The sequence below is a fragment of the Pelodiscus sinensis genome, chromosome 4, assembly GCF_052426305.1.
Source record: "Pelodiscus sinensis isolate ZL-2025 chromosome 4, ASM5242630v1, whole genome shotgun sequence".
NCBI classification, from domain to species: Eukaryota; Metazoa; Chordata; order Testudines; family Trionychidae; genus Pelodiscus; species Pelodiscus sinensis.
The window spans coordinates 22,093,254-22,107,730 of NC_143055.1; the positions used below are offsets into that span (position 1 = coordinate 22,093,254).

At 40.7% G+C, this 14,477-nt stretch overlaps 1 protein-coding gene across 2 annotated transcripts in view; it reads right to left on the reverse strand.

The window, feature by feature from the left end:
• The window catches only part of HTRA3 (HtrA serine peptidase 3), a 51,303-nt gene extending 37,885 nt beyond the window's left edge, over nucleotides 1-13,418 (reverse strand). The window contains exons 1-2 of one of the 2 annotated variants that reach the window (XM_075930811.2): nucleotides 13,148-13,418; nucleotides 12,389-12,823 (exon numbers count right to left, since the gene is read on the reverse strand). In XM_075930811.2, the coding sequence (XP_075786926.2) occupies nucleotides 12,389-12,812 (424 nt within the window). In that variant the 5' untranslated portion in view covers nucleotides 12,813-12,823; nucleotides 13,148-13,418. Of the gene's footprint in view, nucleotides 1-12,388 lie in introns of both variants that reach the window. The other variant, XM_025187288.3, reaches the window with a different exon arrangement.
• Between the last annotated feature and the right edge of the window lie 1,059 nt (nucleotides 13,419-14,477).

The window sequence follows — 14,477 nt, forward strand, 5'->3', positions numbered from 1 at the left end:
GCTTTGTAACACTGCTTGAAGGTCAGTCACAGCTTTCTATTGCTTCTTCAACTACCTCAGTTGTAGCCTTATATACACAGTGTGATGCTCTCAAATGAACTTCAGAGTACTGGATTGCTCAGAGGATTTATAATGACACAGAGCACTTTTCATCTCTAGGTTAGTTCATATCTAGTGTAACAGCTGCAGTTCCATGCATTATGGGATGGAGTTGGTGGACTCAGCACACATCATAAAACTTATTCCATCACAGCTGCTACCTAAGGGAGTCTTGCAGAATATGGCTTGAATGAGACTGGAACAGAGCCTATTCTCTCACTTAGAACAGAAGTAAGGCCTATTCTATTTAGGCCTGATCTTTTATGCTTCCATCTCAGTCCCTGCACTGAGCTCAGTTCAGGTTAACAGTTTAATTGACCCCAAAATATGTACCTTTTGTATAGTGCTTCAGGGGGGGAAATGTCATATGAATGGAAGAGTCTACTGTAATGAATTAGACTTTTTGGAGCCTAGTCAATGCAACAAGCAACAGGCACAGACAGAAATATCTTTCTGTATAATCTACATTCTTTTCTTTCTACAGCTGCTTACCTTTCTCTTAAAGAAAAGAAGAGAAAGAGAGAAAGAGAGAAGGAAAACTAGAATAAGAGCAGGGAGACAAAGACAGGTATGGGGAAGGAGAGTTGGACAAAATGGAAAAATAGAGAGGCAGACAGAGGAGAAAGAGGAAGAAAAGAAGCTTTGTAGACACAGCAAAATGAAGCGGCGATTTAAATAATCGCCACTTCATTTACATCAAAATGGCTGCCGCTCTGTGCCGATCAGCTGTTTGTCAGCACAGCGCGGTAGTCTGGATGCTTGGCAGTCAACATCAAAAGCCTTTGTCGACTGTCCCGTTATGCCTCGTGGGATGACGTTTACTGGTGCGGTCGACCGCTGAGCATCCAGAATACCACGCTGTGCCAACAAACAGCTGATCAGCACAGCGCGGCAGTCATTTTGATGTAAATGAAGTGGCGATTATTTAAATCGCCACTTCATTTTGCTATGTCTACAAAGCTCATCTACATGGCTCCGTCGACGGAGCCATGTAGTGTAGATGTACCCTCAGAGTACATCTAACACAGCAGCACTGTTTTGGAATAACTGATGTTATTTCAAAATAAAATGTGCATTTACACAGCAATCATTATTTCAAAATAATGTCAAGATGGAGGACTTCTTACTCCGACACCTGTAATCCTCATTTCACAAGGAGTAAGGGAAGCTGAAGGAAGAATGCTCTTCCTTCAATTTCCTGCGATGTAGACAGCGCAAAAAGCCAAATTAAGCTATTTTGACTTCAGCTATACAATTGACATAGCTGAAGTTGTGTAGCTTAATCTGACTTTTGCCCTGCTGAAGAGACGTACCCTTGGGAAGCTAAAAATGGTAAGTGAATGGGCAACACAATGGTAAATGAAGTTCATTGTTGACAAATGCAAAATTATATACCACTGGAGGAAAAAATTAAACAATTCATACACTTTATAGGGTTTTAAATTAACTGTATCCACTCAGGAAAAGAAGCTGGGTATCTCTGTGAAGGCCTCAAATCACTGTGCAACTGGCAGTCAAAAAAGTAAACAGAATGATAGGATGCATAGGGAGGGAGGCAGAAAATAAAACTGAAACTGTTTTACAGCCTAATGTTCCAAGGAAAGAAGCCTCACATAGACGAAGCTAACTTTAAGACAATTGGGCATTTGTCCAAAGGAATCCCATAGTGGTAACAAACAGCTGTGGTTTTTCTTTTGTTCGAGCAGGATTAGCTTTTTAGTGGAACCTACACGTACATTCAGCAGCTAAGTGTATATGACATTGGCTAAATAGTTTAACTGTCATGGCAAAGTCAGAAGCAGCCTGTCATTTTTACATACATTCTCACTCACTCTGAACAAGATCTCTAACTAATAGGGTATATCTGCTCTAGTTCCTTGTTTGCACAGGATACTGCAAACATGGATCACATAGATCAGACAGCTATAAACAGTGTACATCACATGGGATTCATTAGACTTTCAAATCACAGGCAATTTGCTTGACATCTTGTTCCAATGAAATCTATTTTTCAGAGTTTAAATACAAACAAGTTTAACACATGCCCAGATGTAATATAATGCTATATATTGGTTCTCTGAAAGTCTGAGGGCCCAATCCCCAGTTGGTGTAAACAGTGCTAAAAAGAATGTAGTCTAATGATAAATTACATCTGACCCTGTAGGTCGGATATCTGCTGATGTAATCAGCATATCTCCATTTAAAACAATAGAAATGCACCAATTTACAACAGCTGAGTGTCCAACCCTTTGTGTCCATGTCGAGCAGCCTCTCTGCAGCATTTCCCTACTCTAGCAGAATCAGCAGCTACAGCAGTACAGTGGGTCTCCCAAATGTGGTTGCTCCTGCTGGATCACTAAGCAGTTTTCCAGGTGTGATCTACAGCAGTGGTGTGCAAACTGAGGAGTCTGACCAATATTCCCTCACATCTTTTCCATCCACGTGTGGATTTTTTCCATCAGTGTGCAGAATAAATTTTTATGAGAACAGAGGCATGTGCCAATGTGCACTACCCATAGAGATAAAAACTTAGCTGTGGGTACTCTGCTAATCATTTGAACCTCCCCTGAGTGAGCACACAAGCACTCAGCTTACTGGGAACACTGTCACTAGGTCTAGACTGCAGGCTTCTTCCAGAAGAAACTTTTCTGGAAGAGATCTCCCAAAAAAATCTTCTTCTGAAAGAGAGCATCCACACTGCCAAAGCGCATTGAAAAAGTGATCTACTTTTTCAACAGATAGCGCCCATTCACTGTGGATGCTATCTCGCATTTAAGCTGTGATTACTATGGACAGAGTGGCCACGAGGACACCTGTGCTTTTTCCTCTTTCCTCTTCTTTCGAAAGAACTCCCTCTTCCCCATCCACACACACCTTTTTCTGAAAGAGCTCTTCCGGAAACAGGCTTCTTCCTTGTAGAAAGAGGTTTACCAATGTTGGAAAAACCCCTCTGTTCTTTCGATTTTTTTTTCGAAAGAATGCGATTGCAGTGTCGACGTAAGTGATGTTTTTTTGGAAAAACAGCTGTTTCTCAAAAAAAAAAACTCTGTAGTGTAGACATAGCCTTAGTGTGACTCCTTAGGAGTGGAAAACACAACAAGTTCTCCTGGGAACCATGGAGAGACTTTGTTGATATCATTTGTCACAGGAGGCTTACTAGTGTTCCATAGCCACCCCTGCTGCTGTTTCTGAGTGATACTACAAACATCAGGACAAAAGTAAGGCTGGCAATGGAGTGTTGGTAAGTCTGCTATGAAAAATGGTATTAACAAATCAAGCAGTTAATTTATTTTTATTTTTATTTTTTTAAATCTACATTTGCGATTTTGTAATTCGCTGTGTTTATTACTTCCTAGTAACTTTTACCTAGTCTTATAAACTTAGTAATAAAAATAATTTTAATTCCTTTTGCCAACCAGCAAAAAAGTTTCAGATTACAAGTACTGAAAGGGAGTGTGACAAATTTCATGAATAGTAAAGAGGGGCATGACTGGCAAAGTTTATGAACCCCTGATACACGAGACGGGGGGAAAGAAAATCTGGTAGGAGAAGAAGGAAAAAGGAAAAGGAAAAGGAAAGGAAAGATAGTTGGGGGGTAATAAAGGGAGAGACACACAAACAGAGAAGAGGCTAACAAAATGGGGCAGAAACAATCCCGTACCAAGGAGCACCAACTAGTCTGTAGACAGCTTCATCCTTCTTTTCTTTTCCCTAAGCCAGCATATATTAGAAACACTACAGACCATATACTCAGCCATGAGGATGATTCAGAGCCTGACTCTAATGACTCCCTTGTGACTGGCTGAGGAAACACAATGTATAACTCTAGAAATGTTATGCTAATTAGCAGTAGAAGGCTGCATCCAGGCCCTGGATGGCTAGAACAGAGTACATGTACGCAAATCACATACTGAGAGGGTTTAGCTGGACCAGCTGGAATGGCAGATTCCAAAAAAATAATATATTAATGAAAGCCTTCCACAGCTGATGCAACATTTGTATTTTTGTCTCTCCTTTAAGGAAAAATAAAGGGAAAATGTGGCAAAAATAAATGGAATTGGGGAAAGACTTTATGGCTGTGTCTACATTGGCACCCTTTTCCGGAAAAGGGATGCTAATGAGACCAGTCGGAATTGCAAATGCCCCGGGGATTTAAATTTTCCCCACGGCATTTGCATGAACATGGCTGCTGCTTTTTTCCGGCTCGGGGCTTTGCTGGAAAAAAGCGCCAGTCTAGACAGGTATCTTGCGGAAAATAAAACCTTTTCCGCAAGATCCCTTATTCCTACTTAAAATCAGGAATAAGGGATCTTCCGGAAAAGGGTTTATTTTCCGCAAGATACCTGTCTAGACTAGCGCTTTTTTTCGGCAAAGCCCCGAGTCGGAAAAAAGCGGCAGCCATGTTCATGCAAATGCCGCGGGGAAAATTTAAATCCCCGGGGCATTTGCAATTCCAACTGGTCTCATTAGCATCCCTTTTCCGGAAAAGGGTGCCAATGTAGACACAGCCATTGAGTTTAACTGTGCTGCAGTTAAATACCCATAGTTGGCTTGTGTCAGCTGACTTAGGCTCACACGGGTAGGGCCATAAGGCTATAGAATTGCAGTGTAGGATTTGGGTTCAGACTGGAGCCCAAGCTCTGTAACTCTCAGGACCAGTAGGGGAAAGTCCCAGAACTCAGATTACAGCTTGTGCCCAAATGTCCGCACCAGACACTACAGTCCCATAGTGCAAGCCCCATGAGCTCAAGTCAGCTGACATGGGTCAGCCATGGGTTCTTAACTACAGTGTAGACAAACCTATTAGGTTTAAAATGGATAAAAGAGAAATCCAGACTAATGAGAGTGCAGGATACAGAATAAATAGACTATGTTCATTTTTGGAGAGAAGGTCTCTGAAGAGTAATCAGTTTGAAACACTGGAGTGATGAAATGGATTGTTCTCAATGGGAAATGAACACATTTGAAAAACCATCTTGTTAGTCTTTAAAGTGCTACATAGTCCTGTCTTTTGTTTGAAAAACTCGACACTTAATTTAAGAGCATATATGGGAAGTGAACTCTGGGAAATTTGTGCTAGTTGTGGGTGTTGAGAACTTATGAAAGTCTTTTCCGATCTCAAGGAGGATCAAAGTGTTAGAAATAAATAATGAGGACAATCTAAATTCCACCTAAATTTTGAAATATAGAATTGTTACTTTTCAAACAGTCAGAAGTCCCATGGCAAGTGTATAATAAACACAGAAGCAATTGACGTCCCAAGAATCTCTTTATGTTTTTACAAACTCTGTCAAAATATACACAGCTCTAGATATTTGGTGGACTGCAAGTGTAAGAGATATAATTTAGCTGAGACATAGATATACTGAGACTTGCTACATTTTTTTCGGAAGGCACCTTGATAACCTCCATTTTGCTGGTGTTATAACTGTCCATTCATGGCAGATCACACTGCAGACTCATCAAAATGAACTTAGCAGCACATGCAGTCAAAGTTTAATCAGATTCACTATTTAGAAAACAGTCAAAATATTCAACTGCAACTGGACTGTATGAATCTGTGGTTCACTACAAAATTTACAGGATTCATACATGGGCCCAGACTCTCCAAAGAGTTTAGCTCCTCATTAGACATCTAAATTAAGCGACTAGATTTTCAAAAATGTTCAGCACTCAGCAGCTGCCAGAGAACACAAAATCCTGCTGCCCTCCCCCCACCCCATAGATGCCTCAGTAGGAATAATTTAGTGTGAGACCTCTTTAAAAATCTTTTCGGTTTTATGGAATTTAACTACACAGAGTAGCATTCAAATCCCACTTGACATCATTGGGATTTGTGGGGCTAAGTCCCATGAAATGGAAAATGTAGGAGTGGCTGTTACTATCTTATTAGTGTCTTAGATTCTGAAGTCTAAAATAATGTTCATAACTTGTGGATTTGCTAGATTATGGAGATAATGGGCTTAAGAACATAAGAACGACTTTGGTAGGTCAGACCAAGTGTCTATCTAGCCCAGTATCCTGTGTTCTCACACTGGCCAATACCAGATGCTCAGAGGGAACAAACAGAACAGATGATCATCAAGTGGCAAACAAAGCCTAAGGACACCATCTCTGCCCATCCTGGCTAATAGCCATTGATGAATATATGCTCCATAAATTTATCTTGTTCTTTTTTGAACCCTGTTATAGTCTTGGCCTTCACAACATCCTCTGGCAAACATTGTCCCTATTGTGGTTCGATTTGCTCTTGGAAATAAACACAAAAGAAACAAAAAGATTATTATGTGTCTGTTTAAAAAAAGCAGAAACATTTGCTGGAACTATAGGATCCCAGGCAGTTTTTCTGCTGAATTAAACTTACATTGCATAGCTGTGCATTGACCAAACAGTCTTGGTTAATATAATACTGCGTCATCTTTCAGCAATCTATTATTATAATGGATGTTTAACATACCCAAAGAAAAACAGTATCATAACGCCACTAAATAAATCCATGGTAGTCCCTCATCTTGCCTATTGTGTGTAGTTCTGATCAACCCATATGCAAAAATATATTAGAAAAGAACTGGGAAAAGTAGAGAGGAGAGCAAAAAATTAGTAGGGATATGAACAGCATCCATATGAGGAGAAATTAAAAACACTGGGACTGTTCATTTTAGAAACAAGATGTCTAAGGGGCAATGTGATACAAGTCTTTAAAAGATGAGTGGTGTGGAATAGGTAAATAAGAAAGTGTAATTTACCCCTTCACATAACACAAAATCCTGGAGTAAACTGATGAAATAAATAGGCAGCCAATTTAAAACTATCATATGGAAGTATTTCTACACACAGCCAACACATGGAACTCCTTGCCAGAGGATGTTATGAAGGCCAGAGGTATAAGAGGGTTAAAAATAATTAGACACACTCATGACGGACAGATCCAGGAATGGCTATTAACTGAGATGTCAGGGATACAACCCAATGATCTGGGTGTCCCTAAACCTCTGACTGCCAAAAGCTGGGACTGGAAAACAGGATAGATCATTCAGTAATTGTCCTGTTTCGTTCACTCCCTCTGAAACGTCTGGCAACCGCCACTGTCAAAGTCAGGATACTGGGCTATGCAGACCTGCATAGGGTCTGACCCCGTATGGCCATTCTTATAACAAACACTGAAATGTGCTTTCTCAATCTTTAGCTGCATTAACAAAGGTGTGACAGAGATTAATTGAAAGTTACCTTCCAGTGAGGACAGCTTGCTGCCTAGCTAGGTTTATAAGAATTTGTATTCTGCCTGATCTACTTTCACAAGCAATACAAGCATTAAGAAACCATCAAGATGTCCCCTTCTCAAATGTTCTGTACCAAAACATAAAGGATCAAGTTCTAAATGTCCCTTTTGTCAGTAAACAACGTTTTCCCTTCTCACCCACAAGAGCTCAAAGCAAATGTTTTAAAATTCTCAGACTAAACAAAAACAATAAAAAGGAATGTTCCCTAGACTTAGAGCTTGTGTTACCAGTTGATTCCTTTCATTAAGCTGCCCTAAATAAAATATACAGTCATAGAGAGCTTGGGGGCTCTTATGACATCAATACAAATAAAAGACTCTGCTACTTCTCTCACTTGGCCTTACTCCTCACAAATGTAAAGTAATTATATATCACCTTGTAGCCTTAAGATTATGTACTTGTGCAAACAGGTGCTAAACCTCAATATCCCAGGCAGAGCTGTGCTGGAGAAATTTGTAGTCACATATATTCTGATTGGCGCATTAAGTATTTAAACCTTGTAGTCCATTCAACTTTTAGTCCTTGATCCTGCAAGGCTGAATCATGTGATTAATGTTATGCCACATGTAGTCTTTGATGTCAGCAGGACTATGCATGGCATAAAGTTCCTTGGTGCTTGAATCTTTTCAGGATTAGTGCCATAGGGCTTAATCCATAGCAGGTTGAAGATGAAGTTGATGGAAAAAGAACCTTTAAACCCTTAAAGAGGTCTTTACTATATAAGATTTTTTTTAATATTATATAACTAATATATATTATAAATATACATGTGTGTGTGTGTGCATGGATATACAGTATGCAGAGCACAGATGCTATTTTGAAATAATAGATTTATTGATAGTAATTCTGCCTCTGTAACCACTAGGGTGGATTTGAACCTGGGATCTCTGGTGTTTAGTGTGGGAACTGTCTACAGCTTGAGCTATAAAGTCAGAGGGCGCTCAGCTTATGCTGTAGAGTTTCCTTGTCTTTATCTTTCATGGCAAGTGGTCTAACTGCCATTACATGGGACAGTGAACCACACCAGAGGTGCATCTTTCTGTGTAGATGTGAACTATTTTGAAATAATGTTTCTGTGTAGACGTACCCCTACAGGAGTGTGGGTTACACTTGCACAGTGTATTAGCTATTTTCTATGATTTTCTTACCTGAGTTTTATTGCTAACTGTATTTACATGACAATAAGTTTTTTTGTTTTTCTAAGACTTCACTTGTTCCTTGACATATTAATTTACATATTTATCAGGGTTATTCTCAGAGAAACCAACTCTGATGATGCAGAGAATGATGGTTTTATGCAGGAAATATTGCATTAAGAGCATATGAATTCTAAGAAGATCTAAAGAGCTTGTTGCATGCAAATATCTTTAACAGTTAAGAAATGGATCGGAGAAATGCAAAAAATGTGTGATAGAACTTAAACATGTTTACTTTAATGGAAAGTAAGGGTTTGCAATACTGAATTTTTTTATTGCAAATCATTTGTTTTCCATGCGGATTTAAGAGGCTACTTAAACAATGAGGGAAACATTTTTTGAATGGCTTGCCTTTTTTACATTTAAGATAGAAAATAAAATAAAACACATTCATTTAAAAATCAAGAGCTATAGCAAATGCTTATATGCTAAAAAAAAGTAATGAATTTGCACTATATTAAATCAGTAACAAATTATTTGCTCATCTAGTAAGTCTGCTCCCAAGTCCTACCATTCCTGCCCATGGTCGCTGGGACAACTCACCTGAGTAAGGGCATATGTGTGAGTAAAGGTCTGTAAGCTCAACTCATTACGCAGTAACAATGATGACAGCATGATCTGGTGCATATAAATATGTCTGCATATACAAAGTATCTGTGATTCTCAGTTCTTTGGATTCAGCATGCCCAGGTACACAAGAGACTGTGCTGTCCTTCATGCTACTTTCTCAACAAAAGAACATTATGAAGAAGCAGAGTTGGTCAGAAAAATGAGTACTCTTCACTCAGTCATCCTGGGTCTCTGTTTTTGGCATCTATTCTTCCTCCTTCCATATTCCAACAGCCATATTTTTTATCCAACCACACTTAGCAGAGATGTATGTCATTAGAAAGTACAGTCAGTATTGCATCTCCTTATCTTAGTTCTCTATGGTGATTGCCTAGCCTCACCTACATATGTCAAACTTCTGACAAGCAAAGCAGTAGAAGTTCTAAGGTTACTCCTTAATGCTATGATATATTCTGAAGCAAAATGCAGGACAATGTAGCACTTTAAAGACTAACAAGATGGTTTATTAGATGATGAGCTTTCTTGTTAGTCTTTAAAGTGCTACATTGTCCTGCATTTTGCTTCAGCTACCCCAGACTAACACGGCTACATTTCTATCACTATGATATATTCTGTAAGGTATAGTTTAAACCACTCCGTTATACTGGATATTATTTTAAATACATCTGGTGTATATAAATGTTGCAGGGTCTCCAAATTCTGAACAATCTGCAGCCAGATTCCCTGCACAAACAGAAAATGTAGAAACATAACTGTAACTTTCAACAGTTACTTTCTTTTTAAACCTTTTATTACAGCCATAGCACATTAGTGTTTAAAAAGAACCACAACTGAGTTCTACTCTTGGCTCATCCACTGAATCTGTCTGACCTTGGGCGAGACATTTGGTCACTTTGAGCTTCAGTCAGCACAACTATAGAATTAAGAAAGAAAAAAAAACAGAACTTCACTCTAAACCAGATGTTATCCTGGAGCTGATGCTTTTCCAGGTCAGAAACAAATTGCCAAATAAAGGGAATGCAAAAATAATTACTTGAAAAAAATGTAACCTCTACCCCACTGCTCCAAATTCTTAAGTCTATTACAGAGAACTCAGAAGGATGACATGAAGAAATGTCATAAGCACTAAAAAAAACATTCCTTATCTCCTTAGATACAATATCAAATGCTAATTTTATGGTTTACGTTCTGAATGAATGAGTTCAAACTAAATACTGAAAGTGTGAGAGTTAATGTCTTTAAATCTTGATATAATTAGATAAAAGCACATTATAACTTCCAAATCTTGGGCAAAGTGTTTCAGAAAAGAGTACAGTGGGCTGGTATTTATGACATTTGTGTTTTATTCTTGGCTCTGCTATTATCCTTTTAGATAACCTAGGACAAGTCCCTTCACCTCTCTGTCTCGGGGTATGTCTACACTACAGAGTTTTGTTGGAAAAATGGCCATTTTCTGACAAAACTTGAGGAACGTCTACACTGCAGTTGCATTCTTCCACAAGAAAATCGAAAGAACAGAGGGGTTTTTCCAGCATTGGTAATCCTCATTCTATGAGGAAGAAGCCTTTTTGAGAAAGAGCTCTTTTGCAAAAAGGCATGTGTGGACGGGGAAGACGGAGTTCTTTCGAAAGAAGAGGAAAGAGGAAAAAGCACAGGTGCCCTGGTGGCCATTCCATCCATAGTAATCACAGCTTACGTGCGAGAGAGCATCCATTCAGTCTGGACATTCTCTTTTGAAAAAGCAGATGGCTTTTTTTATGCACTTTTGCAGAGTGAATGCTCTCTTTCAGAAGAAGTTTTTTTGGAGATCTCTCCCAAAAAAAAGCTTCTTCCAAACAAAGCCTGTAGTCTAAATGTAGCCTCAGTTTCCCCATCTGTAAAATGGAGACAATATTATTAAGCTATTTTCTCAGGCACTTTGAGAGCTATCGATGAAAAGTGCTATGAAATTCTATCAATAGGCAGGCCACCTTTCCTTACCTACACCCTGATTCCAATGAATTGTTTGCCCATAGTTCTAATGGATTTTACAACTTTTGCTAATTATATTTCATCTGACATTAGGGAAGCACTACTGTGTGACTTAAAATGCCATAACACAAATCCACTGTCATTTTTGGGGATGTTGATGAAAATAATGTGAAAATCATCAGTTAAATAATTTACTAGAAAATGTGTGAACTTTTGCAAAAATAAGTAAAATTGACATTTCCAGATAAGTCAATCATTTTAATACCTAAAAATCAACAACTGAACAACAAAATCTTTGAAGTTAGTAAATCCAGTTGAACGTTAGTGGGGAATAGTATAATATCCTAGGTCAGGCAAAAACCATACAACCATTTTGCACTCTAGAACTTTCAAATGATTTAGTGTACAAGACAAACAGACAATAGCATCCTGGTATCTTTGCCATTTCAAAATACACACAACCACTGGGATATGTGGGGATTACTGTACGGATTATGGACTACAGTACATTGTTACAGTAAAACAAAAAATAAGTGATCTTTTAGCTTGCACCTGACAGGCTGACTATTGTTACCCTACTTTATACATCAGATACACTTTTCATTGTGTAAATGCAGGCATTGTGAAATGCCCCAGAATGTAAGATTTTAGTGCCCTGATTTTGGGTGAAAGGAGAGTTCTGGAAACACAGACCCCACCTTTCTATTGAATTTACTGCTGATAAAAGGCCCTTCTCACTCCTTTGTCACTTTTCATCCAAAGATCTCAAAGAGCTTTATGAAGGAAAGTAAGTTTCATTATTCCATTTTAAACTGGTGCAAATTAAATCACAGAGAATGACTACCCTAAGGTCATCAGTAGTAGAGCCAGGATTACAACACAGTACACCCAATTCCAGGGCTCTAACCACTAGACCACAGTGACTCATTTCACACAGGCCAGAACTGTGTAGATCTTCTTTGGTTGCCAAATGGAGTAAACCATCCAACTGACAACTAACTCACTCCAGTCCCCTGAGACACCTAGTCCTCCAGGATCACGTTTTCATTAACTAAGACGTTTTCATTAACTAAGACACTGAGGTGTGATATGCACAACAGCAAAGGTGTTTGTTTTCACCCTCTCCTCTCCCTTCCCCTGCCCATGTCATCCTGTCTCCTGGGTGGAACATGTCACACAGTCCCCATCACCCAAGATGGCCCTGCTGACAGTGCAGCAGCTCAGTGTTTTCAGAGGTAACAAAGTGGGTAGCAGTGCCCTGCTTGGTCTTACCCGATTCACAGGTGCCTTTCTGGATCTGGATGACAGCTGGCAACCCCTGCTGCAGAGCCTTACGGCTCACCACCTTCAGCTGACACACGTTGTCGTAGGTTCTGCCATCGCTTCCACACACCCGGTAGCTGAGCTTGCACTGGCAAACCCCTTTGCCAAAACGCTTGCCCATGGGGTGCTTGCAGTCCAGGTTCTCCCCGCAGGGTGGGTCTTCCTTGCGGCCACAGGAATCGCCTTCTCCCGCAGCGCAGATAAGGCAGCAGTTGCAGTGATCAGGGACGTAGCCACTTGGGCAGCTGGGGCTCGGGCACTTGGAGACATCACAGCGCGCTGGACACTTGCCATTGGCCACAAAGGGCTCTGCAAAGGTCTGGCTAGAACTTAGCATCAGCAGGAACAAAACTTGCAGCAGAAAAGCCCTCATCACTCGTGATGCTTTTTTTAATCAGGAAGAGGGAAATGTGCAAATCCAGGTGAATAATCAGAGGAGGGGAAAGAGAGACAAATTGCACAATTAAAATGCCATGAGGGAATGACAGAAAAGGGAAAATCAAGCTTTGCCAACACACAAGAAAAGGAAAGGGTTACTCTTCCTTAACAGCCCCCAGCCTGTGACTCACACCCACGCTAATGTTATGGGGCTCTCTGCACTACAGGAGGGAGCAGCAGGCAGAAAGAAAAGAGAGGCTGGAAAAAAAGTTAAAACATGAAGCCACTAAGTAAAGGCTGGGTCAGTGCATCCGCATGGTGTAAACTTGCCACAGCTCAGCTGCTCTTCAGGACTAGCTTGCCGAGCTGGTTTAATCCTCAAAAAGCCTTCACATGCGCAGAACCGACCTCTGTCTCCCCGGATCAGCAGAGGCTGTGCCAGGGTTATCAGGAGCTCTGCAGAAGAGCTGCAAGAGGCAGTGAAGCCAGAAGCAAGTTAAGCAGGACAGTTATATGCGGGATGTGGCTGCTGCTGCAGCTGCCTCTCAGGCGTCCCTGTCAGTAGCAGCACAGGCAGGACCAGCTGCACAGACTTCAGCCTCAGCCAGCAGTCAGGCCCCACCCACCCATCCAGTGGAGAACACTCCTCCCTTTCCTTCACACACTCACAGGGCTGCATCCCGTCTAGGGTCAGCAAGCTGGCTGGGTTCAGTGCAAAGGGAAATGACTGAGTTTGCCTTGGGACAGAGACTCAGTTTTTAATGTTTGCATCACCACAGTAACTGTTGGTAAACAGAGCCAGGATGAAAGCAGGAGTGAGCCCAGCATTTCAGGGGCCTGCGGGCAGAAGGACAGAGCTACACTGTGTGAAAATGAGGGATTAACTCAGAAGCAGATGGTTCAGAATAGCTGTGAACCATTCAGTTCATGGCATTCATGGAAATCGGAGAGGGCAGTAGCCTATGGCATCATCTTCCCTCATTTTCTTCCTCTTTCCCTCTCACCTTTGCCTTACTTAAGTCACATTTACAAATAGCAGTTCGTATGTTCAAACCCCCTTACAAACTTGGTTAATTGTAGCAAAATGCAGGACAATGTAGCACTTTAAAGACTAACAAGATGGTTTATTAGATGATGAGCTTTCGTGGGCCAGACCCACTTCCTTGTGTTTGTTGCAGCAGTGTCTAGCGACTAACCAAGATCAGCCCCATTGTGAATTCCCATAACACAGTGGATATTTTGATCCCCTTATTACAGATGAGGAAATTCAGGCACAGAGAGATTACATGATTTGCCAGGCCTCGAAGAGAGGCTTAGTGGCACAGCCAGATTACAGCTCAAGACTTCCTGACTCCCAGCTCTGGGTCAGATTCCCAACGGACGTAAATCTGCATAGAGCCACTGAAATCATCACGCCTCTGTATACCAATTAAGGATCTGGTCCTTTGCTGGCAATCCTCCCACTCACCACTAGCCGAAAACTTCTTTCGTTCTTATTTTTTTTATTCTAATAGGAAGCAATACTTACATATTTGGGGTCGGGAAGGAATTTTCCTCCAGGGTGGATTGGCAGAGGCCCTGGAGGTTTTTCGCCTTCCTCTGTAGCATGGGGCACAGATCACAGCTGGAGGATTCTCTGCATCTTGGGGCCTTCAAAGTA